At 39.7% G+C, this 25152-nt stretch overlaps 1 protein-coding gene across 6 annotated transcripts in view; it reads right to left on the bottom strand.

Moving 5' to 3' along the window:
* Nucleotides 1-15415, bottom strand: part of ACSM1 (acyl-CoA synthetase medium chain family member 1) — a 55716-nt gene extending 40301 nt beyond the window's left edge. The window contains exons 1-2 of one of the 6 annotated variants that reach the window (XR_005723988.1): nucleotides 15288-15415; nucleotides 10854-11057 (exon numbers count right to left, since the gene is read on the bottom strand). Coding sequence is in view for 5 of the 6 variants with exons in the window: in XM_040257404.1 (XP_040113338.1) it covers nucleotides 10854-11045 (192 nt within the window). In the remaining variant the exon portion in view is untranslated. Of the gene's footprint in view, nucleotides 1-10853; nucleotides 11097-15287 lie in introns of all 6 variants that reach the window. The other 5 variants (XM_040257404.1, XM_040257430.1, XM_040257414.1 and 2 more) reach the window with 5 other exon arrangements.
* Nucleotides 15416-25152: the final 9737 nt, after the last annotated feature.

The raw sequence follows: 25152 nt of genomic DNA, 5'->3' as shown, positions 1-25152 counted from the left end.
TCATGGCTGCAGTCACCATCTGCAGTGATTTTGGAGCCCCCCAAAATAAAGTCTGACACTGTTTCCACTGTTTCCCCATCAATTTCCCATGAAGTGATGGAACCGGATGCCATGATCTTCGTTTTCTGAACGTTGAGCTTTAAGCCAACTTTTTCACTCTCCTCCTTCACTTTCATCAAGAGGCGTTTTAGTTCCTCTTCACTTTCTGCCATAAGGGTGGTGTCATCTGCATATCTGAGGTTATTGATATTTCTCCCGGCAATCTTGATTCCAGCTTGTGTTTCTTCCAGTCCAGTGTTTCTCTTGATGTAGTCGGCATAGAAGTTAAATAAGCAGGGTGACAGTATACAGCCTTGATGTACTCCTTTTCCTATTTGGAACCAGTCTGTTGTTCCATGTCCAGTTCTAACTGTTGCTTCCTGACCTGCATACAGATTTCTCAAGAGGCAGGTTAGGTGGTCTGGTATGCCCATCTCTCTCAGAATTTTCCACAGTTCGTTGTGATCCACACAGTCAAAGGCTTTGGCATAGTCAATAAAGCAGAAATAGATGTTTTTTTGGAACTCTCTTGCTTTTTCCATGATCCAGCGGATGTTGGCAATTTGATCTCTGGTTCCTCTGCCTTTTCTAAAACCAGCTTGAACATCAGGAAGTTCACGGTTCATGTATTGCTGAAGCCTGGCTTGGAGAATTTTGAGCATTACTTTACTAGCATGTGAGATGAGTGCAATTGTGCGGTAGTTTAAGCATTCTTTGGCATTGCCTTTCTTTGGGATTGGAATGAAAACTGACGTTTTCCAGTCCTGTGGCCACTGCTGAGTTTTCCAAATTTGCTGGCATATTGAGTGCAGCACTTTCACAGCATCATCTTTTAGGATTTGAAATAGCTCAACTGGAATTCCATCACCTCCTCTAGATTTGTTTGTAGTGATGCTTTCTAAGGCCCACTTGACTTCACATTCCAGGATGTCTGGCTCTAGATGAGTGATCATACCATTGTGATTATCCGGGTCATGAAGATCTTTTTGTACAGTTCTTCTGTGTATTCTTGCTACCTCTTTTTAATATCTTCTGCTTCTGTTAGGTCCATACCATTTCTGTCCTTTATTGAGCCCATCTTTGCATGAAATGTTCCCTTAGTATCTCTAATTTTCTTGAAGAGATCTCTAGTCTTTCCCATTCTGTTCTTTTCCTCTATTTCTTTGTATTGATCACTGAAGAAGTCTTTCTTATCTCTTCTGGCTATTCTTTGGAACTCTGCATTCAGATGCTTATATCTTTCCTTTTCTCCTTTGCTGTTTACTTCTCTTCTTTTCACAGCTATCAAGCACCTGCGTTGATATTGCCAGACCCAGAAAGAGCATTCCAACTTTTTGTCCATGAAAGAGAGGGAATAGCCTTGAGAGGGTTAACTCAAAGCTTGGGATCTGAGCCCCAGGCTGTAGCTCACTTATCCAAGAGACTCAGCTCAACCACCCGAGGCGGGCCTCCCTGCCTTTGAAATCTTGCAGCTATTAGAATCCTGATAGAAGATGCTTTAAAACTCTCTTTTGGGTGCAAACTAATTTTTTACCAGCCACCAAGTGAAACAACTCCTAAATGGGAGAGGCCATTTATGGATGTCTGATCAAAGAATCCTCAGGTATCAAGTAGTGCTGATGGAAAAATCCAGGCCTCACTATATCCGCTTGTGAGGTTCTTAAACCAGTCACCCTCCTGCCTACCCTTGAGGGCTCTCTCCCCTTTCATTCTTGCCTAGAAACCTTGGACCACTGGACAAAACTCCGAAAAGGATTGTTGAAAGATCCTCTGACCAATCCTGAGGAAATCTGGTACACTGATGAAAGCAGCTTTGTCTTGGATGGAAAAAGAAGAGCTGAATATGCAGTAGTCTCCAATTTTGAGACCACAGAGGCTAAGCCTTTGCCACCAGGTACTTCAGCCCAATTAGCTGAGCTCATAGCCCTGACTCAAGCTTTAGAGCTGGGAAAAGGAAAGAGAGTAGCCATTTACACTGACTCCAAGTCTGCCTTTCTGGTGCTATTTGCACATGCTGCTACATGCACATGCTGCTATTTGGAAAGAAAAGGGCCATTTGACCACCCAAGGGTCCCCAGTGAAATATGGTGATCAAATCCTTAGACTCTTGGAGGCAGTCCATCTGCCTGCTGAGGTTTCAGTCTCCCACTGTTAAGGACACCAAAAAGGGAGCACAGAAGTGGCACGAGGGAACCAAGCAGCTGATCAGGCAGCTAGGAGAGCAGCATTACAGAACAATGACCTAATAGGGATTGCCACCTTAGTTCTACAGACTAATTTGCCAGAAACTCCTTCATATACTGAAGGTGAGACTCTTAAAGCTAAGAATGAGGGCTTTCAAGAAGATCATATGGGGTGGTTCCAAAAGGAGGGACTCCTTTTTCTGCCTGTGAACCTCCAGTGGAAGTTGGTTAACTTCTTACATGCCACCACTCATTTAGGGGAAAAGGCCCTCCAGAGATTATTAGAGAGGTCCTTCAGAGGAATAGGCCTCCAAACGACTATAAGGCAAGTGGTCACCTCTTGTCCCACTTGCCATTTAAACAACCCCCAAAGAGCTCAAAGACCCCAGCTGGCCCAGCCTGTCCAATGATGTGGGACTTACCCAGGAAAGGACTGGCATATGGACTTCACCCAGATGCCAGTTTCTCAAGGGTATAAATACCTATTAGTCATGATAGATACATTCACAGGATGGATTGAAGGCTTTCCCACCCAGACCAAGAAGGCTGTGGAGGTGGTTAAAAAAACAAACAAAAAAAAAAACTGCTCTATGAAATCATTCCGAGATTTGGTCTGCTCAGGTCATTACAAAGTGACGATGGGACATTATTTACTTCTAAGGTCACCCAGTTCAGTTCAGTTCAGTTCAGTCGCTCAGTCTTGTCTGACTCTGTGACCCCATGAATCACAGCACGCCAGGCCTCCCTGTCCATCCCCAACTCCTGGAGTTCACTCAAACTCATGTCCATAGAGTCGGTGATGCCATCCAGCCATCTCATCCTCCGTCATCCCCTTCTCCTCCTGCCCCCAATCCCTCCCAGCATCAGGGTCTTTTCCAATGAGTCGACTCTTTGCATGAAGTGGGCAAAGTATTGGAGTTTCAGCTTCAGCATCAGTCCTTCCAATGAAGACCCAGGGCTGATCTCTTTCAGAATGGACTGGTTGGATCTCCTTGCAGTCCAAGGGACTCTCAAGAGTCTTCTCCAACACCACAGTTCAAAAGCACCTTAGGGGTCTCTAAAGCATTGGGTATTACTTATTATCTCCATTCTGCCTGGAGGCCTCAGTCTTCAGGAAAAGTAGAAAGAGCCACCCAATTCTTAAAATCAGGGATAAAACAGATAACCCAGGAGACCTCCCTGGGATGGAAGGAGGCTTTACCAATAGCTCTCCTCTGCACCTGTATTGCCCCTAAAGAACAGGTTGGTCTTAGTCCTTATGAGATGCTATATGGGAGACCTTTTGTTTATGTCAATGACCTCTTCCTAGATCCAGAGGCTCATACCCTCCAGTTTCATACCATGGCCATTGGGCAATTCCAACAGGATATACGCTTGTGGGGTGTGAACCAGTACCCAAAAGATTCTAAGGGGTCACCACTATATGCTCCAGGGACTCAAGCCCTAATTAAAGTCTGGAAAGATGGGTCCCCAAAGGCTCAACTCCAGCCCATGTGGGAGGGCCTCTACCCTGTTAATACTTTCTACCCTCACACCAGTTAAGGTACCAGGACATGATCCCTGGATTCACTACTCATGAGTCAAGCTGTGGAAGAAAACAGAGGAAGACACTCAATACACCTATGAGCCCTGGGAGATCTCAGATGCCTATTCAGAACAACAAATGAGTGCCATTCCAATGAGCACCCCCAAAATCTAGTTTCTGTGAATATTTCTCAGGATAACTCTAAAGAGCCAACACAGCTTGGCAGGGGTTGTACTCCAAAACAGACAGGAGATAGATCTTCTGATCCCCGAACAAGGAGGGACTTGAGCCATCCTGGCAAAGGGAATTTGGAGTTGGCTAACGCCCTTACTTGTCCTTGTTATGCCATATTGATGCTGCTTATGATTGCTCCATATATTATCAATTGTCTAACCTGTTTTGTCTCTGCCCAGGTCAACAAACTACAACATGCAGTGCCAGTTCAAGCAAGGATATATAAAACTACAAGTGACCATAGAAACTAACACTCATCCGTAGATGGACACCACTATAAGGACTCTGCAGCCTGAGACTAGCAAGAGGGGGAGGCCCAATGCCCCTCGCTGTACCAGTTCAGTAAGAAGTAGCCAGAAAGACCTCAAAGCCCCTATTCCCAAAGAATTGGGCCTCCCATCTCTTGAAGGGGGAACGTTAGGTAGTTAGAATAGGAAAAAGGAGTCCAGAATGGTGGTGGCTAAAAGACAAGGAAGGGAAAAGCCCGTGAAAATAGAACAAAGGAAGGTCCAAGGACCAGAGTGAGGACCTCAGGTAGAACAAATAGCACTTCTGCTAGCTCAGTTTACATAGATCAGGCCAAGGGGGAGGAAAAAACATATAAAAAGAGGAGCCAAAGAGCTGGAGTTCTTTCTCCCTTGTTCATGTGGGCTCTGTATCTCTTTTTCTCCCCCCCTCCATTCCTCCCTCCCTCCCTCTCTCTCTCCTCTTCACGTCTTTTGGGTCAGCATGCCCTCATGCCTCGAGGATGTATTTTCCTTTTATTTTCTAAATAAAACTGAGCTGTTACATGGAGCTGTAACACTGATCTGTCCGAGAACTATAATAGTGTCTGTCTGAGAACCAAGAGGTAAAGCATGGTCTGTCTGAGAGCTGAGAGCTGTGATGCGCCGAGGAATTTAACGTCTGTCATTTCAAATTTTTGTTGTGACAAGACAGAACTGAGGAAATTACCCATTCCCCTGACAAAAGTAAATTGTCTTGTTAAGTGAGCTAATGCAAGACTGGAAATTTTATTCCTGTTATAAATGTTCCTTTTGATAACAGGTTGTGTGAGTTTCTGTGCCCCTAAATGTTCTATATTTATTTTCTTTGTGACCTTCGTTAAATGAATAGGTATTGTTTCAGTGATCTGTGATCCTGTGTTTTAAAATATTTTTTATATTTCTAACAAATTTCCCCAAATCAAGATATAACTATGCTTTTTAGCCTCTAGCTGACTCTGGGATGGATTCTTCAAAGAAATTTCTCTGAGGAACCTCAGAGATGAATGTTAAGCTAGCTTATTTGGTATTTTTGATTGAAAAACATTGTCAAGTGATTAAAAATGAACTTTAATCTTTTAAACTTTTAAACTTTTTGAACTTTCCAAAAATTTTATGGAATCCCTTACATCTGATATGTCCTGATATAATGTTATCAGCCATAATTCTAGTGATTATACTAAAGTATTATATGTTACAGAAATACCCAGTGGTGTTGGAGAAGACTCTTGAGAGTCCCTTGGACTGCAAGGAGATCCAGCCAGTCCATTCTGAAGGAGATCAGCCCTGGGATTTCTTTGGGAGGAGTGATGCTAAAGCTGAAGCTCCAGTACTTTGGCCACCTCATGCAAAGAGTTGACTCATTGGAAAAGACTCTGATGCTGGGAGGGATTGGGGGCAGGAGGAGAAGGGGACGACTGAGGAAGAGATGGCTGGATGGCATCACGGACTTGATGGACCTGAGTGAACTCCGGGAGTTGGTGATGGACAGGCAGGCCTGGCGTGGTGCGATTCTTGGGGTCGCAAAGAGTCAGACACGACCGAGCAACTGCACTGAACTGAAGTTTCCTAATTATGCTGTACTCAAATCTTTAACCATGCAGAAGGGCCATGGCACAATCAGTAGTGAAATTTAGAAACAGTGATTTTAGAATGAGTGATTCTCTTCTGGATAATCCCTTTTAAACTGCATAGTGACAGAAGGACCAGTTTTGCTGGACAAATTGTTAAGGAAATTTGGCTGATTATGCAGAATTCCATTGTGCTTATCACCCCTAGTCTTCTGGGTTAGTGGAAAAAACAAATGGAACAATTCAAACTCATTTGGCTAAAATAACAGGTGCTTCTTCCTTGGCCTAAGGCTCTTCCATTGGTTCTCCTCAGCATCAGAGCCACTTCTTTTGGCAAACATCATTGTCTCCCTTACACGGAGACCAATGAGATCCTGTATTACTTAAAAGAGACATATTATTACAAGTGTTTAACCAAAGTATTGACAAGGCATTCTAAACTTGTTTCTGAAACTTAACTTAGTATGGAATAGATTGGGTCAGAGACCAGAAATATACTGGCTGGCACCTAATGGGACTCAATGGCTTTGTGGGTCCAGTCTATGGCCTTGGCTTCTGCTGAGATGGCTAGGAAGGTGAACTTTAGGATTCCCTTGGGCTCAAGGCTAGTTTTGTACAAACAAACTTAGATGTGACTCCAGCAAATTTACCATCAATATGAACCTGATGGACCAAGAGATATGTACTTCACTGATATGATAACTTAGCAGATATTTTTGGGCCTTCAATAAGATTGGAAAATATTATTTCTCACATTAAAGCCTTGACAAAATTCACTCAAAAGGCCTTAAATGATAGCAACAAGGCTAATTCTGAGGTCTTTATGATGTGAAAAGCTGAATTGCAATATCATATGGCCCTTGATATCCTTACAGCATCTCAAGGGGGCAACTGTGCTATAATTCAAACTAAATGTTGTGTTTATATACCACAGTCCTCTAATGTTATGCATTTAATGACTCATATGAAAAATCAGATTGCTGCCTTAGATGATCCACTTCTTAGATTTGGTGATCTTTTAGGAAGACAATTTGGTTCTGAAAGGGTAACAGGCAGGAAGTCTAGAGGCCCCAAATGGAAGAAATAGGCTGCAAGTGTCAAATATTTTTTAATCTCTCTCTTAAGCGGCAGGAGGAAACAAACTACAAGTGTCAGATTTTTTTCCCTTCTCTCTACAAATTTAGAAGGAGGTTTCTTTTAAAATTCTGTGTTGCCATGATGACACCTGGTTCCACCTGAACTTAACTTTTCTCAAAGTTAACCTAAGGTTTCTCAAACCTGTGGCTAACCAATGCATTTTTCTTATGGATAAGTTTTTCTTAAGCTATGTTAATGAACTATGTGTTTACCCTAGACTCCGTCTTTCTTCAAGTTGGTTCCACCTAAGACTCAAACAAATGTGTATGTTTTACTCATGCAAATAATCTCTTAAACTATGTTCATGAGACTATGTCTTTGCTTAGAAACCTGCTTTTCTTCAAGATTCATGTCAATCGTTTTATGGCGTGGGACAACTCACCTTGTGCCAATGTTAGGTCAAAAAGCATGTTGTGGGTGAGGGGCCTGGTGCCAGTCTTTGAGTTCTTAGACATTTCCTTTCTCTAATTAGCAGACTGCTAGTAGCTGTATAACATCCGGCTAAAGACTAGCAGGGGGGCACCCTTTCTGCCCCCTTCTGATGTCTATGTCAGAAGCTTTCTCTATCTCTTTTATACATTAATAAAACTTTATTACACAAAAGCTCTGAGTGATCAAGCCTCATCACTGGCCCTGGATTGAATTCCTCTCCTTTGGAGGCCAAGAATCCCAGTGTCTTTTATGGCTTAACAGCAACCTTTCAGTTCTGGAAGCTTATGGTTTAAGTCTCTACTGGTAACTAACATTATTAGCTGTATTGCTTGTAATTTGTTTATTTTATAAAGATTGTTGTCTCTTGTGTTACATGATGTATAACCAGGCCCCTGGCCAAATTAAAGACAGATAAATATCTTGAAGAAATAGACCACATTTATAACTGAAAATAATTGTAATAGTATGAGTCTAGGTATAAGAAGAAGCAACAAGGGAAATATCTCCTGTTAGGTTAGAAGATAGACGATCCAGATCCATTTATTATCTATCAATGGGCCTAGTCTGGAAATTAACACCTGGAGTGACATATCGATAAAGAACTTTCACCTGATCTGAGATGAGCCTCCAAGCACCATGGGACAACAAGAAACAATGGTCATGAAATGTCTCCCAATAAGGTTTAACTTCTGACCACAGGGAGGGATTGTAAAATGAATTATTTTCTTCTCTGTGGTCTTCTAGTAAACAAGCCTTTTCCAAATGCAAATTTAGGAGCCCCAGTGAAACAAAGCCATCTATTTGGAAGCTGTCAGATACTTCCTTCCTGGTAAGCGCAGAGGAGCTGGGGGATGTGAGAGACAGCCATCTGTCACGTTCACCATCTCTTGTGGTAAACAAGAAATTTGTATGTTAACAATAAAGAAAATAGGATTGGCCCCAGAGAGCTAGATGCATATAAAAGAAATGATTCCAGCAAGCCTGGACACATAGAAGATTGCTAAATCTCTTCATGTGAGAGATTTAGTTTTTTCTTAATTAACAGTGTTTTTCATATTCAAACTTATGCAAATTATTCAGACATATGCAAACTTGTATATAGCCTGGCTCCTCCCCTGCCTCCTTGAAGCCAGCTCTTTCAGGGTCACCTTCCCACGAAATAAAATCTAACTCCCAACTTTTAGGTTGTGTGTATTTTTTTAGTTGACAATATGCTGCTGCTGCTAAGTCACTTCAGTCGTGTCCGACTCTGTGCAACCCCATAAACGGCAGGCCACCAGGCTCCCCCGTCCCTGGGATTCTCCAGGCAAGAACACTGGAGTGGGTTGCCATTTCCTTCTCCAATGCATGAAAGTGAAAAGTGAAAGTGAAGTCGCTCAGTCGTGTCCGACTCTTCTCAACCCCATGGACTGCAGCCTACCAGGCTCCTCCATCCATGGGATTTTCCAGGCAAGAGTACTGGAGTGGGGTGCCATTGCCTTCTCCGAGTTGACAATATAAAACCCAGCAAAGATGGGGCGTTCTCTGGGCAAATATTTACATGGTGATAATCTCCATGGGTTGATGTGTGAACTAACAAGGAATTTGTGAAGATAAATGCAGAATAAAAACTATGACATTTCCAGCCCATCTTGTGATTCAAAAGATCTTAACCAGATTTTTGATCTGGGCAGTGATGAAAGTCAGTTTGTAGTCTGAAAGCAGAGATGTTTTGACATCATCATCTCATGAGACCAGGTTAAAGAGTGGCTTATAGATTCAGACAGTCTGAACCCAAATCCTGATCCTCCACTTATTAGATAAGCAAATTCTGTAGGTTTTTGAACAATTGTAACCTCAGTTTCCTCATCTCAAAAATAGGGATGATTAAAGTGTCCATTTTATCAGAATAATAAGCACAAAGTGCTTGGCATAGCACATAAACAAAAGGGCTTTCCAAAAGTGAGGGCTCTATTTTCCTTGGAGTTTTTTTGGAAATTCAGAAAAAGGAAAAAGATGGAGGTAGGATAAAAGTCCTCATAAAAGGCATATAAGTTCTGAATACTAACATATTGAGAGTTTTAACAGTCAGGTGGGAAGGCCAGAGCTCCCCAAGCAACAGGAGGAAATAGACTGCAAGTTGCAGACTTTTTTTCTCTTCTAATCCTGTGTTGCCATGAGCACACTTGGCTCTATCTGAAGGTAACCTTGAGCTGCTAATGGCTCAGCAAACCAATGCATTTTTCTTATGGAAATGGTTTTCTTAAGCGACATTAATGAAACTATGTATTTTCTTGGAAATCTGCCTTTCTTCAAGATTCATGTCAATTGTTTTATGCCTGGAGATGACTCCCCTTTTGCCATTCTATCTCAAGATGCATGTTGTGAGAGAGGGGCCTTATCTCTCTCAGTAAGTCTCTCAGTAACCATAACTCTCAGTCTTGAGGCATTTCTTCTATCAGGTTAGCAGCTTGCTAACAGGTATATAATGCCTTGCTAAAAACTAGCAAGGTGTTATCTTTTCTGACCCCTTCTGATGTCGATGCCAGAAGCTTTCTCTATCTCTTTTACACTTTAATAATATGTTGCTGCACAGAAAGTTCTGAGTGATCAAGCCTCATCTCCAGCCCTGGATCGAAATCCTCTCCTCCAGAGATCACGAGTCCCAGCATCACTCACAGTAGCCTTAACCTTTGCAGCCTTAACCTTTCAGTATGAATGTATGCTCACGGTAAATTAAAAATACATCAACTCTTTAACTCCATATCCTGTGAATTCTTCTGAACAAATACAGTGTTGAGTGGGCTTTCACAATGTGGAAAATGCCAGCTGGAACTTTGTAGCTGAAACACCCCCCATTGTCTACCCAACTCCTAGTGTCACCACTGTGCCTCTCTTGGGAAAAGAGAAACCAAGAATGTGCATTTTTTGCAGAGACCACTGGGATGGGTTTCTCTGGATATACCCTAAAGCCACGTTGAAGTAGGTAGTTGATAGGGAGGACTCCAGCTGTACCTGCCATCCTCATAGGAAGATAGACAACTTGATTTAGTTACATGTGTCAGATGGTCATGTGCACAATCAAGGTTACACTCTCCCTCTGGGTGTAACCTAAAGTCAAGCCCATGCTTTATGAGATGAATTCAAGTTAGACTCACAGTCTCATTAGTTGAAGATGAGAATTCAGACCAACACCAACTTGCTGACCTGTGATTAGAACTCGACATTTGGTCATGATTACCTGACTGAGTACCAGATACTTTCACCTGCTATCTTGTTTCTTAAATGAGATTATCCTCATTTCACAGATAAAGCCACTGGGGCTTAGAGAATAGAGGAAGTGTCCAGGCTGAGAATTGAACCCCCAAACATAAGCTTTTCCCATGAAAATTGTAAACTTAGTCAGAAGCCCTTTTAGTTCTGTGCCCCTCTTCCTATTAGGAGAAGGAGGTGAATCCTGTTCTCACATCCAACACAGAGGCCTCCTTACCTTCTCCATTTGAGTCCAGTGGTCCAGTACATCACTTGCAAAGTTAAATTCCTCAGGTCTGTCGTGTTCATTCCATCTTAGGGTTCCAGCTCCTGATAAAGATTGGCAGCGCAGGTGCTGAGGGGCATGGTGGAAGCCAGGGCAGGACACGTGGATGCCCCTCAGGACTCGAAACTTCAACAGCCTTTGCATAGTGGAACAGTCCTCAGGAAACAGACACAGAATTCTCAGGTCACTACCTGCCTTGAGAAGAGATGGTTAATATGTTGGTCATTGGAGCAGAGATTCATTCCACAAAATGAAGGCACATTGCTGGCTAATTACTAGAGTAATAGCTTTGTTTCAGTTCACTGGAATTTGGAAGGCACAACTAACAGCTCACTGAAATGTGAAGGCATAGCTAAACTGACTTAGCTGGGAATTTGTCTTCCCAAATGAAGAATCACAAGGTATGAGCAGGGGTTATAGCTACTAGATGAGATAGGCACATATTCTTGAGGGTCTTCTCCTTCTCTTTTAAACCCCAGGAATGGAGGCCATGTGACCACCCTTTTTTGGTAGAAACAGTATTTTCAAAGTCCTGTATGTCATGCTATCCTTGCTAGGGAAAAATCTCTTTCTACTGAGCCCAAATATGTGGTTCTCATGAAAACTGTCATAGTTTTAGATGATCCCACCACATTCAAATTTGATTGGTCGATCATTTCCCATGATATATATATATATATTTAAATACAAACTGGGCTAATCATTATCCCTCTCCAAAAGTATGTGTGTGTGTGTGTGTGTGTGTGTTACCAAAGCCTTAGTGGAAGCCGTGAAAATACACACTTCGGAAATTGTCAGTGGCTATAATTCCTGTAATGTGGAGATAACTGCTCAGCATAAGAGAGGAGAACTTGAAAAATTTCAGGGACATGAAAATAAGGGGTAGAGAGAATCTTGGAGGCATGCAAGTCTCTGGTTCATAACTATTGCTCCTGAGGCATGTCTGCATCTCTACCCTTCTCTTGTTAATATCCTGTCCAGAATTCTATGGACCAACAATTTTTCCTGTCTGAGATTGTGTTTCTGTCACTTGATATTATAAGAATATTGACAAATATGCACCACCACACTCAAACAGAGGAGGCTAATATCACAGCATTCTCCCTACTAAACAGGGATCTGGCCTCAAGGTCTTCCCCAGGACAGCATTCAGGTACCTATTACCAATCCATCATTTGACCTATGAAATAAAATTTTTTTGCCACTCCAGTTCCAACAAATGCTTCTGACATGGGGATAGAATGCTCATTTACTAGGATGCTTTTTGAAGTTTGATGGTGGAAATTGGTTTAAGCAAGAACTTCTGACTATAAGCAGAAAGCCACTTCACAAATAGTTTTGAGGTTTAAGCAGTTTATCCCTGCAAATAATTAAGCCCTCTCCCCCTCAGTTACAGCAACAAGATAATATTGTTTGATGATAGATCCATGAAAGAAATCAATAAAACATGATTCCATATTCCACTTGTAATAACCTAGCCCCAATTAATTTTGGTGCTGCCTTCAGAACCCTGCTACTGTCTGCAGAGAAGAGTATTGACTTAAAAAATAGTCACAAACTAAAAGTTGAGAGTTATGTTTTATTCAGTGGGAATTTTTAGGACTTCAATGACAGCATCTCAAGTGACTCTGAGAGAACTGCTCCAAGGAAGTGAGAAGAGGAAACAGGTTAAAGTTTTGCAACAAAGGATAGATAGACTGAACATCAGAAGACTATTGTTAATTAAAGGAAGCAAGGTAAAGTTCACTTTCAATCACTTGCCAAATCTTTTGAATGCCAAATAAACTTAGTTTAACATTCCTCTCTGAGATGTCTCAGAGGTTTTTCTTCAAAGCATCCCAGAGTCAGCAGGAGGCTAAAGAGCTTTAGTTAGATTTTGATATTTGAGATGTTTGTTAGAAACGTCAACAAAGATTTAAAACACAACAGGATCATAGGTCACTGAAACAATGCTTATTTACTTAACCAAAGTAAAAGAGAAATCAAATTCCAGTTTCTTATTAGCTTACTTAGGCAAATCCATTTATTTAACTTCAATCTAAATTTAGTGAACCTTGACTATGCATAAAACTTTTTCCTCCTCAGAATTCCTTTTCACAGTCTCTCATCACTTTCTGTATCTAGTCTCATTTTTTATACAAATAAAATCAACAAGCTCATTCCTTCTTTTTTCTCAATAAAATTGCAATTTTATTCCTCACACTGTCTTTACTGAAAACACACATTTTATTTCCTACTGTATACTATACTAAAATGTTACTGTATTATTTCTAATAGCTTTAACTACATATGTAAATTAGAAATTTCAACTCTTAAAACCTTAATTTTTAGTAAAAGATAAGAAGTAAGTAATTATGAACTGTTTTTTACATTGGAATTCTATAGATTGGTGAGCATAAACAGTAGTGATAATTTCTAAAAAGCATTTGCTTTCTTATAGAAAACATCTTGGGGTGACATCAAGCATTTTCATTAATCTTCCTAAATATTTTAGTTTTTCTCTTTAGTAATTTATATCTCAACATCTCATTAATGAAATTATCTAGTTACTCAATAAACTTTTATCATTTAACTTAAATTAGCCCAACTTTAGAATTTTAAGTTATCAAATATCTGGAAAGATTATTTTAAATAGATTTTTCTAAAATAGAAAAGAGTTTGCCTCAAAGCTATTATCTCATTTACATTTATTTTAAAGTTTCATTGTATCAATAAAATATAAATCAATGGTAGTGGTTTAGTCGCTCAGTCATGTCCGACTCTTGTGACCCCATGGGCTGTAGCCCAGCAGGCTCCTCTGTCCATGTGATTCTCCAGGCCAGAATACTGGAGTGGGTTGCCAATTCATTCTCCAAGGGATCTTCCTAATCCAGAAATCTAACCAAGGTCTCCTGCATTGCAGGCAGATTCCTTACAAACTGAGATAGCAGGAAAGCCCTAATCTGCCTGTGAATCTGCCTGCAATGCAGGGGACCTGGGTTCGATCCCTGAATTGGGACAATCCCCTGAAGAAGGAAAGGCTACCCATTCCGGTATTCTGGCCTGGAGAATTCCATGGGTCCATGGCGTCACAAAGAGTCGGACACAACTGAGCGACTGAAATGAACTGAACTGAACTAAGCTTAAAATTTTTGCCACAGGGCCAGATTCCAAGACGGATAGGGATTTCCGCAAAGTTGCGAGGCAAATTTAGTAGCAGAGATCATTCTCAAATCCTGCTCCTCCTTCCATTTTTTTCCAACACGTACCTCTTTTCTCACGCATGAACCCACCGGAGCAAGAACACCAGACTCAGTTGCTAATTTTATACACAGGTGTTTACATGGCCACAGGATTGTCCTTAAAATACTCAAGGACAATCCATACAACCCCTTAATAAGTGGCTAAAACCAAGACAAGAGAAAGAGAAATAATGAGGAAATTAACTCTTTAATATGGACTGAATTGTGCCCCCTCAAAATTTATGTGTTCAAGTCCTAACACTCAGTGCCTCAACATGTGACTATATTTAAGACAGAATCTTAAAAGAGGTGATTCAGTTAAAATGAGGTCTTTAAAGAGTTAATTCAGTTAAAATGAAACTTAACCTCATATGACTTGTTCAGAGTGCCTTGATGAGTTCTTACAACAGAACTTTGATTTTACAAGCGTTTGGACCAAAAAAGCTATTCATTTTATGAGGCAACATTTTTAGTGCATTATAGAGGATTACAGAGCCAGGTTTGGCTCCATTTGGTACCAGGTGAATGATCTTGGCCATCATTTATGTCTCCAGACTTGGAGGGCATAGTAATAATACTCACTGTGTACACTGAGTAAAAATACTATGCTTTCATAAGGATTAGTGAGATAATCGATATAGTCAATTTCCCAGTGCTATGTCTGATACAGAATAAGGGCTTAATAAGTGTTGAGGTGTCTTCTAACTCCCAGAAAATACTGAAGCCAATCCCTACCATGTTAGATATTTTAAAAATATGTTGTTAATAAAAGGCATTCACCTTAAGTGATTTGAACAAACTTTCACATAATGGAGTTTTTTTCTCAATGTTTTAACTTCTAGGTCTTTTTTACTCCTCTTGGCACCCTCCTCCCACAGCCTAGCACATTCAAATATCTAACATTAAATCAATCATCTGTATACCAGTCATGGTGCTGGGCATACCATGTATTCCCTCTGATCCCCTTCTCTCAGTTTCACCATCTTCACTTTGCAACAAAGGAAATGAAGTGTCAGAGAAGAGACTTGCCCCAGGTCTGTAAGTGGCATTGCTAGAATTTGAAATTGGGGCTTTAGATTTCATGTTCATGGCTCTATATATACTTTACTGCCTCGTGGCAGACAAACACACACAGACACATACACCCAAAGAAGCGGTCCCTTACCTGGTACTGTCTAGGAAACGCTTGGGTTACGTCTTGGATGGGGACTTTGCAAGTTCAGTTCTTTTCTGATTAGAAGTTCAGTTCTCTCTGTGTTTATACAACAGAACTTGGTTCCTGATTACAGCTGGGGTGGAGAACTTGGCAGGAATGGAATGATTCAAAAGGGGGAGGAGATTCTCACGTGTAACAGGGCAGAAAGCAATCATAAGCCCTCATAGAGAGAAAGCCAGTTAGAAAAACAAGCTATATAATGTAATTCCCAATTATTGTGGGCCTGCCTTGTGGTTTGAATGAACAAATAAAGCCAAATGGAGCACTTTCACAAGTTCTCCGTGGATAACCGGCTCCCCTTTCCCGGTCTTATGTCCCCAGTGTTCTCATTAAAGTGAGAGCCAGGTGGCAGCATCACCTAGTAGTTAAACCTGTGCTTGGTTAGGGGCAGGGGGAGTAAGGTTCAAGATGGAAGGGATATATATATATATATATAATATATGATCTAATTGTGACTGATTCACGTTGAAGTATGGCAGAAACCACCACAACATTGTAAGGTAATTATCCTCCAATAAAACTGCAAGGAGATCCAACCAGTCCATTCTGAAGGAGATCAACCCTGGGATTTCTTTGGAAGAAATGATGCTAAAGCTGAAACTTCAGTACTTTGGCCATCTCATGGGAAGAGTTGACTCATTGGAAAAGACTCTGATGCTGGGAGGGATTAGGGGCAGGAGGAGAAGGGGACAACAGAGGATGAGATAGCTGGATGGCATCACTGACTCGATGGATGTGAGTCTGAGTGAACTTCAGGAGTTGGTGATGAACAGGGAGGCCTGGTATGCTGCAATTCATGGGGTCACAAAGAGTCGGACATGACTGAGCGACTGAACTGAACTGAACTAAACTGAAAAGACAAACACATTTTAAGAAAGCCTGTGCTTGGAGGCAAAGAGATTTGGGCTTAAGGGTCAGGGCCTGCCTCTTATCCTTTCTCTGACCTTTTTGGACATCCTTTTCCTACACTTCAGTTTCCTTATCTATGAAATGGGAGTGCTAATGGTGACACCTCTCTCCTATGGTTTCTCTTTGTGGTTGTCAGTGTTAGTATTAGATGAAATAATTCATGAAATATGTTGGCTGCTTTTATTAACTTAGGATTCTGAGAGAAATAGCTTAGTGTGCTAGCAAGATGTAAGGTCCTTGGAACCTCAAAGTCTTGAGCTTAAATCCTGGCACAGCCACTTATAAGATGGTCCGTGGCAGCAATTTATCTCTTCTAACATCTCAAAGGTAGAGGAGTTAGTGGTTGTCAGTAAGATTTATCCCACGAAATCTTTGAAAGTTTTGCACAATGTAAAGTGTGTAGAGTGCCTGGTCCAGGGATGTAGAGTCTGGTTTGATACTGCTGTTGTACTGGATAAGCATGGATTCTCACAGGTAGTGTCTTGTTCTGTTAGTTTTCCTCTAGAGCCATTTTGCGGGGTCATTAGGGAACAAGGGATGTCTAGTATCCTGGCCCAAATTTCCCAGCACTTTTTCCCTCCCAACCTCCGTTGAACCAGGGGGGAAAGATACCTCTGCTCTAAGCCACCGCCAAAGACTGCCAGAGACAGCTAGAACACTCTGATAGGCTGGAGGGGAAAGCCTGGCTTCTATGAGGTGGGTCTTGCTCTTCCTGGCAGATGCACTGATGATGAATCCTTGCTCAGGATTAACTCTCATTTTATGGAGAGGAGGAAATAAGACTGGCCATAGTAAGCTAAATATTATGAAGTAAAAAATACCCTATTACTCAAGCAGAAGAGGCAGTCACTTTTGAGGATAGAATGGGGACAGGAGGGTCAGTGCACAAGGCAATCTCTGGATCTCAGTGTATCTCCCATGTGGAACTATAACACTAGTGTTGTGGTCAAAAAGACAGGTGCTGGGACAGTGCTTGGCAGTCTCAGTTTGAGGCTAGCTTTTACCAGTTACCAGCTCTGGGACACCGAGTGGGTTTATTAATCCCTTTGTACCTCAGTTTTCTCATCCTAACAATGGGTGAGTGGCAGAGACAGTAGAATTCTCAAAAGATTCCATATGCACATTTCTCCTTCTCCAGTTTCTTCTGTAGTTAGGTTGAGGCCATTGAATTCCACTTTAGGACAAGGAACTCCAAGTGGAAGTGATATAAAGTCACTTCTGGTCTAGGGCATTTAAGAACTGGTTTGAGTCCTCTGTAAGCTTCTCCTGACTCAGTAGTCCTGGGAACCACGTGGGAGATAGTATTAACAGCATCAAAATATGGCAGAAATTCTATCAGCCATTTCTCTGTAAGGTTCTTTCTGCATTAAAGGTTTCAGATATCACATTCTTTCATAGCTTCTGTAGGGCTTTTTCTGGGATATCTGGACCTCCCAAATCAATTGTGGGGCAGGCTCTAGATCCGGCTCACAGCCTCAGGGTCTGCCACTTAACCCTCTTACTTACTTGCCTATTTCTCTTCTCTCAGGACCCTCTTACTTTCAGAGTACCTGGGCCCTGGAGGGACATGGACAATAGAATAGTACTCATGAGGGGGTAGAGAGGAATGACTGAAAAAAACCATGACTTCATCAAAAAGCTAGATGTTAGATTCTGAAAATAGTCTTGCTTTTCTGAGCAAATGCCCTTTCTCTGCTCTTTTCTTCCCTCTATCTCTTCAACTGTAGGCAGACTGGTTCTTTTGGTGGACTGAAGATTTAGTTGCTATTTAGCTGTGAAATCGTGTCTGAATGTGTCCTCATGGTGTCACTAGGCTTCTCTGTCGTGCGATTGTCCTGGCAAGAATACTGCAATGCATTGACATTTTCTCTAGGGCATCTTTCTGACCCAGAGATCAAACTCATGTCTCCTGCATTGCAGGCTGATTCTTTACCACTGAGCCACCTGGGAAGCCCAAAGATTTAGTTAAAGATAGTTAAAATTAAACACTAATGCTAATCTGCTCTTGCATTACTCTCTTCTACCTTTCTGTTATCACATCCTACCTTTTCTGAGTCTTCTTTCTCAATATTGATCATCAGATTTTCTCCCTTTTCTTCTCTTAATATATTATTGTTCTCCAAGGACTCATCCACAGCTAATAGCTCTTCTTATTCTATTTATTCTCTCTCTCGCTGTCTCTCAATAATTCCCTAAACACATTAAAAATGTTTACTTCCCTCTAGTTCAAATTTCGGAGAAGGCAATGGCACCCCACTCCAGTACTCTTGCCTGGAAAATCCCATGGACGGAGGAGCCTGGTAGGCTGCAGTCCATGGGGTTGCTTGGAGTTGGACACGACTGAGCCACTTCACTTTCACTGTTCACTTTCATGCACATATCCAGCTGATTACTAAAATATGTCCTAACCTCAGTATTTCATAGATAACATGGATAAATTAATATGACCACAACTGAATTCTGTGTCCCCACCTTCAAACCATTCCTCTCAGAAAACCTTACAACCACCTACCCCAGTTTACTTAATCGAAAGCTTAGACATCCTTCTGTGCTCCCTTACCCTTAACCTGATCTGCCTTATTTAGTCACTAAGTTACCAAGTTCTGTGAAGAAGGAACTTTTCTTCTAAGCATTTCTCAAATTCTCCTTTGATACATTTACCATTCAGCTACCAAGGTAATCATTTAGAAATAAATTGCTGACTCAATTCATTACTGGCAAGATAAAGTCCAAACTTTTTATCATGTGATATAATGACCATCCCTTCTAATATTTTGCAACCTGAACCTGATGTTGAAATAATATTGAATTTAAGTGATATGACCCTGTCCTTTTTCAGGTAAGTTCTTCCTTCTATCTACAGAACAGATAATTGCCACAATCTGGGGCAACCTATGCCATCAACACAAAACAAGAATACTCTGTATTCTCTTAAGCTAATGATTGTCCAGGAAAGTTATGCACAATCTGTACTGGGTCACAGGGACTTGATAGCCATTACTTCTTGGTTCTGAGGGTTACTGGGGCATCTTAAGGACTTTGACTAGACAAAGGCATGAAGGATGAGGTAGTATATTTTCATCTCATCTTGAACAAAACAAGAGACAGTGATGTCCTTGTGCAGGCACATCTTGAAGATATTGCAAGTTCAGTTCCAGACTACTGCAATAAAGTAAATATTGAGATAAAGTGAGTCACACAAATTTTTCTTGGTTTCCCAGTCCATATAAAATTTACATTTATACTACACTGTTACATATTGCAGTAACAATATGTCTTTAAAAAGTACATAATTTATAAAAATGTGTGTGTGGGTGTGTATGTACTCAGTTGTGTCCAGCTGTTTGCAACCCCATGGACTGTTGCCCACTAGGCTCTTCTGCTCATGGAATTTTCCAGGCAAGAGTACTAGAGTGGATTACCATTTCCTCCTCCAGGGGATCATCCCAACTCAGGGATCAAACCCGCATCTTTTGTGTCTCCTCCATTGACAGGTGGATTCTTTACCACTGTGCCACCAAGGAAGATCCAATTTAAAAATACTTTATTGCTAAAACAGCTAACCATCATCTGACAATTCAGAGTTGTGCAATCCCCTCAATTTTAAAAACCACAATATCTGTGAAGCACAGTGAAGTGAAACAATAAAATGAGATATGGTTGTAGTTACAGTGAGCCAATCTGAAAGTACTGGCTTAATATTGTAATTTCTATATACAAGCCAAGTGGAGAAGGAGATGATGAGGAAGGAGGAGAGGCAGATTCTGTACTTTAGATAAGTCGTAGATTTTCCCTAAAAGTATGAGATCTCAACTTCACTTATTCCAGAGCCTGGAGAAGCATGGGACATGCACTGAGTAAGGAGATATGATCAAAATCATTCTCACAATAGGATAAAGAACAGCGAAAGTGTTGGAATGATCAATCTACTGGATTTAAAATTTTTGGAAGCTAAATGATGCTCCTTTTGCTCTTTGATTAGCAGATTGTGTTTCTCTACTAGGGCAAACATAAAACTGGTGAATTTTAGGGCACTCTAGGAAAGGAGTAACTCAAAGTATATTCACATTCTGGTGAATATTTTATTATAGAGTTGTAATTAAAATATAATATTATATTAGTTTCAGGTGTACAATAGTGAATTGATATTTTTATACATTATAATATGATCAACAGAATAAGACTAGTTAACATCATCAACATGCCACACTGTTACAATATATTGACTCTGTTTCCTATATGTACATTACACCCTTGTGACTTATTTATTTTATACCTGGAATTTTGTACCTATAATTCTCTTCACCTGTTTTGTTCATCCCCCACCAATCTCCATCCACTCTGACAACCATCAGTTTCTTCTCTGTATGTATGAATCTGTTTCTGCTTTGCTTTGTTTGTTCATTTGTTTTGTTTTCTAGATTCCACATATAAGTGAGATCATGTGGAGTCTGTTTTTTCTCTGATTTATTTTACTTAGTATAATACCCTCTAGATCCATCCATGTTGCCACAAATGGCATGCTTTTGTGCTTTTTATGGTGAGTAACATTCCATTGTAAAAAAAAAAATATTCCATTAAGTCTCATTTGCTTATTTTTGTTTTTATTTCCAATCCTCTGGGAGTTGAGTTATAGAAGATCTTGCTGTGATTTATGTCAGAAATTTTTCTGCCTGTGTTTTCCTCTAAGAGTTTTATAGTTTCTGGTCTTACATGTAGATCTTTAATCCATTTTGAGTTTATTTTTGTTTATGGTGTTAGAAAATGTTCTGATTTCATTCTTTTACATGTAGTTGGCCAGTTTTCCCAGCACCACTTATTGAAGACACTATCTTTTCTCCATTGTATATTTTTACTTCCTTTATCAAAGATAAGGTGTCCATAGGTGCATGGATTTATCTGTAGACATTATGTTTTGTTCCATTGATCTATATTTCTGTCTTTGTGCCAGCACTATACTCTTGATGACTGTGGCTTTGTAGTATAGTCAGAAATCAGGAAGTTTGATTCCTCCCATTCCGTTCTTCTTTCTCAAAATTGCTTTGGCTATTTGGAGTCTTTTGTGTTTCCATACAAATTGTGAAATTATTTGTTCTAGTTATGTGAAAAATACCTTTTGTTGTTTGGAAGGGATTGCATTGACTCTATAGATTGCTTTGGTTATTATACTCATTTTCACTATATTGATTTTTCCAATCCAAGAACATATTTGTGTTCTCCATCATTTCTCTATCTATTTGTGTCATTTTTTATTTCTTTCATCAATGTTTTATAGTTTTCTGTATACAGTTCTTTTGTTTCTTTAGGCAAATTTATTTCTAAGTAGCTTATTCTTTTCATTGTCATGGTGAATGGGATTGTTTCTTTAAATTTGCTTTCTGATTTTTTATTGTTAATTTATAGGAATGCAAGGAATTTCTGTGTATTAATTTTTATATCCTACAACTTTAATATATTTATTGATTGATGAGTATTCGTTGATTAGTTCCAGTAATTTTCTGGTAGCATCTTTAGGGTTTTCTATATAGAGGATCATGTCATTGCAGTGAGAGTGTTACTTCTTCTTTTCCAATCTGGATTCCTTTTTTTCTTTTTCTTCTCTGATTGCTGTGGCTAGGACTTCCAAAACTATGTTGAATAGTAGTGATGGGAGTGGGCATCCTTGTCTTGTTCTTGATTTTAGAGGAAATGCTTTCAATTTTTCACCATTGAGGATAATGTTTGTGTGGGTTTGTTGTATATGGCTTTTATTATGTTGAGGCATGTTCCTTCTATGCCTACTTTCTGAAATTTTTGTCATAAATGGATGTTGAAATTTGTCAATGGCTTTCTCTTCATCTACTGAAATAATCATATGGTTTTTACTTTTCAATTTGTTAATATGGTGTGTCACATGGACTGATTTGCAAATATTGAGGAATCCTTGCATCTCTGGAATAAAGGTCACTTGATCATGATGTATCTTTTTAATATGTTGTTGGATTCTGTTTGCTAGAATTTTGTTGAGGATTTTTGTATCTGTCTTCTTGAATCAGTATTGTTTTCTTCAGATAAATACCCAGAAGTGGAATTGTTGGGTTGCATGGTCATTCTCCTGGCAATCTTGATTCTGGCTTGTGATTCACCCAGCCCAGCCTTCTGCATGATGTACTCTGTGTATAAGTTAAATAAGTAGGGTGACAATATACAGCCTTGATGTGCTCCTTTCCCAATTTTGAACAAGTCATTTGTTCTACAGCCAGTTCTAATTGTTGCTTCTTGACCTGCATACAGGTTTCTCAAGAAGCAGGTGAGGTGGTCTGGTATTCTCATCTCTTTAAGAATTTTCTACAGTTTGTTGTGATTCACACAGTCAAAGGCCTTAGCATAGTCAATGAAGCAGAAGTAGATGTTTTTCTGGAATTCCCCTGCTTTTTCTATGACCCAACGAATGTTGGAGGCTGGATGAATCACAAGCTAGAATCAAGATTGCCAGGAGAAATTTCAATAACCTCTGATATGTAGATGATACCACCCTTATGGCAGAAAGTGAATAGGAACAAAAGAGCCTCTTCATGAGGGTGAAAGAGAAGAGTTAAAAGTCTGGCTTAAAATTCAACATACAAAAAACGAAGGTCATGGCCTCTTGTCTCATCACTTCCTGGCAAATAGACAGGAAAACAATGGAAACAGTGATAAACTTTATTTTCTTTGGCTCCAAAATCACTGTGAATGGTGGGTGCAGCCATGAAATTAAAGGTCCTTGCTCCTTGGGGGAAAAGCTATTATCAACCTAGATAGCATCTTAAAAAGCAGAGACATTACTTTGTTGACAAAGGTCCATCTAGTCAAAGCTATGGTTTTTCCAGTAGTCATGTATGGATGTGAGAGTCAGACTATAAAGAAGGCTGAGTGCCAAAGAATTGATGCTTTCAAACTGCGGTGTTGGAGGAGACTTTTAAGAGTCCCTTGGACTTCAAGGAGATTCTACCAGTCCATCCTAAAGGAAATCAGTCTTGAATATTCATTGGAAGGACTTATGCTGAAGCTGAAGCTCCAGTACTTTGGCCACCTGATTCAAAGAGCTGACTCATTAGCAAAAACCCTGAAACTGGAAAATATTGAAGCAGGAGAAAAGGGGGATGACCGCAGATGAGGTGGTTGGATGGCATCACCAACTCAATGGACATGAGTTTGAGCGAGCTCTGGGAGACAGTGAAGCACAGGGAAACCTAGCAGGCTTCAGTCCACAGGGTCCCAAAGAGTCAGACATAACTGAGCGACTGAACAATATCAACAACAATAGTCTTTCTATTTTTAGCTCTTTGGGGAACCACCATGTTGCTTTTCTGTAGTGGCTCTACCAATTTACATTCCCACCAGCAGTTCCTGAACATACCCTTTTCTCCACATTTTTGCCTGTTTCTTGTTTATTTGAAAATAGCCATTCTGACAGGTGTTGGTGATATTTCATTGGAGAATTGATTTTCATTTCCCTGATGATTAGTGATACTGAGTACCTATTCATGTGACTGTTGAACATCTTTAAGTCTTCTTTGAAAAGATGTATATTAAAGTCTACATCCCATTTTAAAATCAGGTTTAAACTTTTTTATATTGAGTTTTATGAATTCTTTATATATTTTGTTTGTTAACCCTTTACTGCATATATCATTTGCAAATATTTTCTCCCATTCAGTAAATTGCCTTTCTAATTTTGCTAGTGGTTTCCTTTCCTGTGCAGAAGTTTTATAGTTTGATGTAGTCCCAATTGTTTGTTTTTGCTTCTATTGCACTTGCCTGAGGAGAGAGGTGCTAAAAATATTGCTAAGGCCAAAGTCAAAAAAGCTATTGCCTATGTTTTCTTCTAAGAGTTTTATGGTTTCTCATCTTACATTTGAGTCTTCAATATATTTTGAGTTTATTTTTCTATTATGGTGTAAGAAAGCTATTGAGTTTATTCTTTTGTTCTGTCCAGCTTTCCTAATGTCATTTATTGAAGATTGTCTTTTCCTATATTGTATATTCTTGCCTCCTTTGTCATAGATTAATTGTCCACATGAGAGTGGCTTTATTTCTTGACTCTATGTCTCTTCCATTGACCTCTCTTTTTGTGCCAATATCATACTATCTTGATTACTGTAGCTTTGCAATAAAATTCCAAGTCTTGGAGTATAATATCTGTAGCAACTTTTTTTCCTCAAGATTGCTCTGGCTAGTTGGGGTCTTTTGTGTTTCCATAAACATTTTAAATTATTTATTCTAGTTCTGTGAAAAATGCCATTGGTATTTTGATAAGGATTGTATTGAATCTGTAGGTTTCTCTGGATAGTATAGACTTTTTAACAACATTGATACTTTCAATCAATGAGCACAGCATATCTTTCTATTTTTTTCAGACATCTTTAATTTCTTTGTCAAATATCATAGTTTTCAGAAAACAGGTCTTTCACCTCCTTTATTAAATTTATTAAGTAAATTTAATATAATTTAATGAATTTATTATATTTATAAATATATAATAAATATTGTATTATAAATTCATGAAATTATAAGCAAGATTGCTTTTTTTTTTTGCTGAAACTTTGTTATTAGTGTATAGAAAATCAAGAGATCTTGGTGTATTGTTTGTATGTTGCAACTTTACTGAATTCATTTATTAGTTCTAATAGTTTTTTGACGGCATCTTTGAAGTTTTCTAACATTTTGTTGAGGATTTTGTGTCTCTGTTTATCAGGGATTTGGGCCTGTAATACACACACACACACATACACACACACACACACATTTATATAAAACATTCCTTCTAAAACCAGAAAAATACATATTCAAGTGCACACGGAACATTCTCAAAAACATGATAGACCACACACACACAATCCCACTATTTTTAAGAAGATTGAAATCATATCAGGCATATTTTTTG

This window comes from Oryx dammah, unplaced genomic scaffold (genome assembly GCF_014754425.2).
Source record: "Oryx dammah isolate SB20612 unplaced genomic scaffold, SCBI_Odam_1.1 HiC_scaffold_2, whole genome shotgun sequence".
NCBI lineage: Eukaryota > Metazoa > Chordata > Mammalia > Artiodactyla > Bovidae > Oryx > Oryx dammah.
This window is presented reverse-complemented; position numbering and strand designations above follow the sequence as displayed.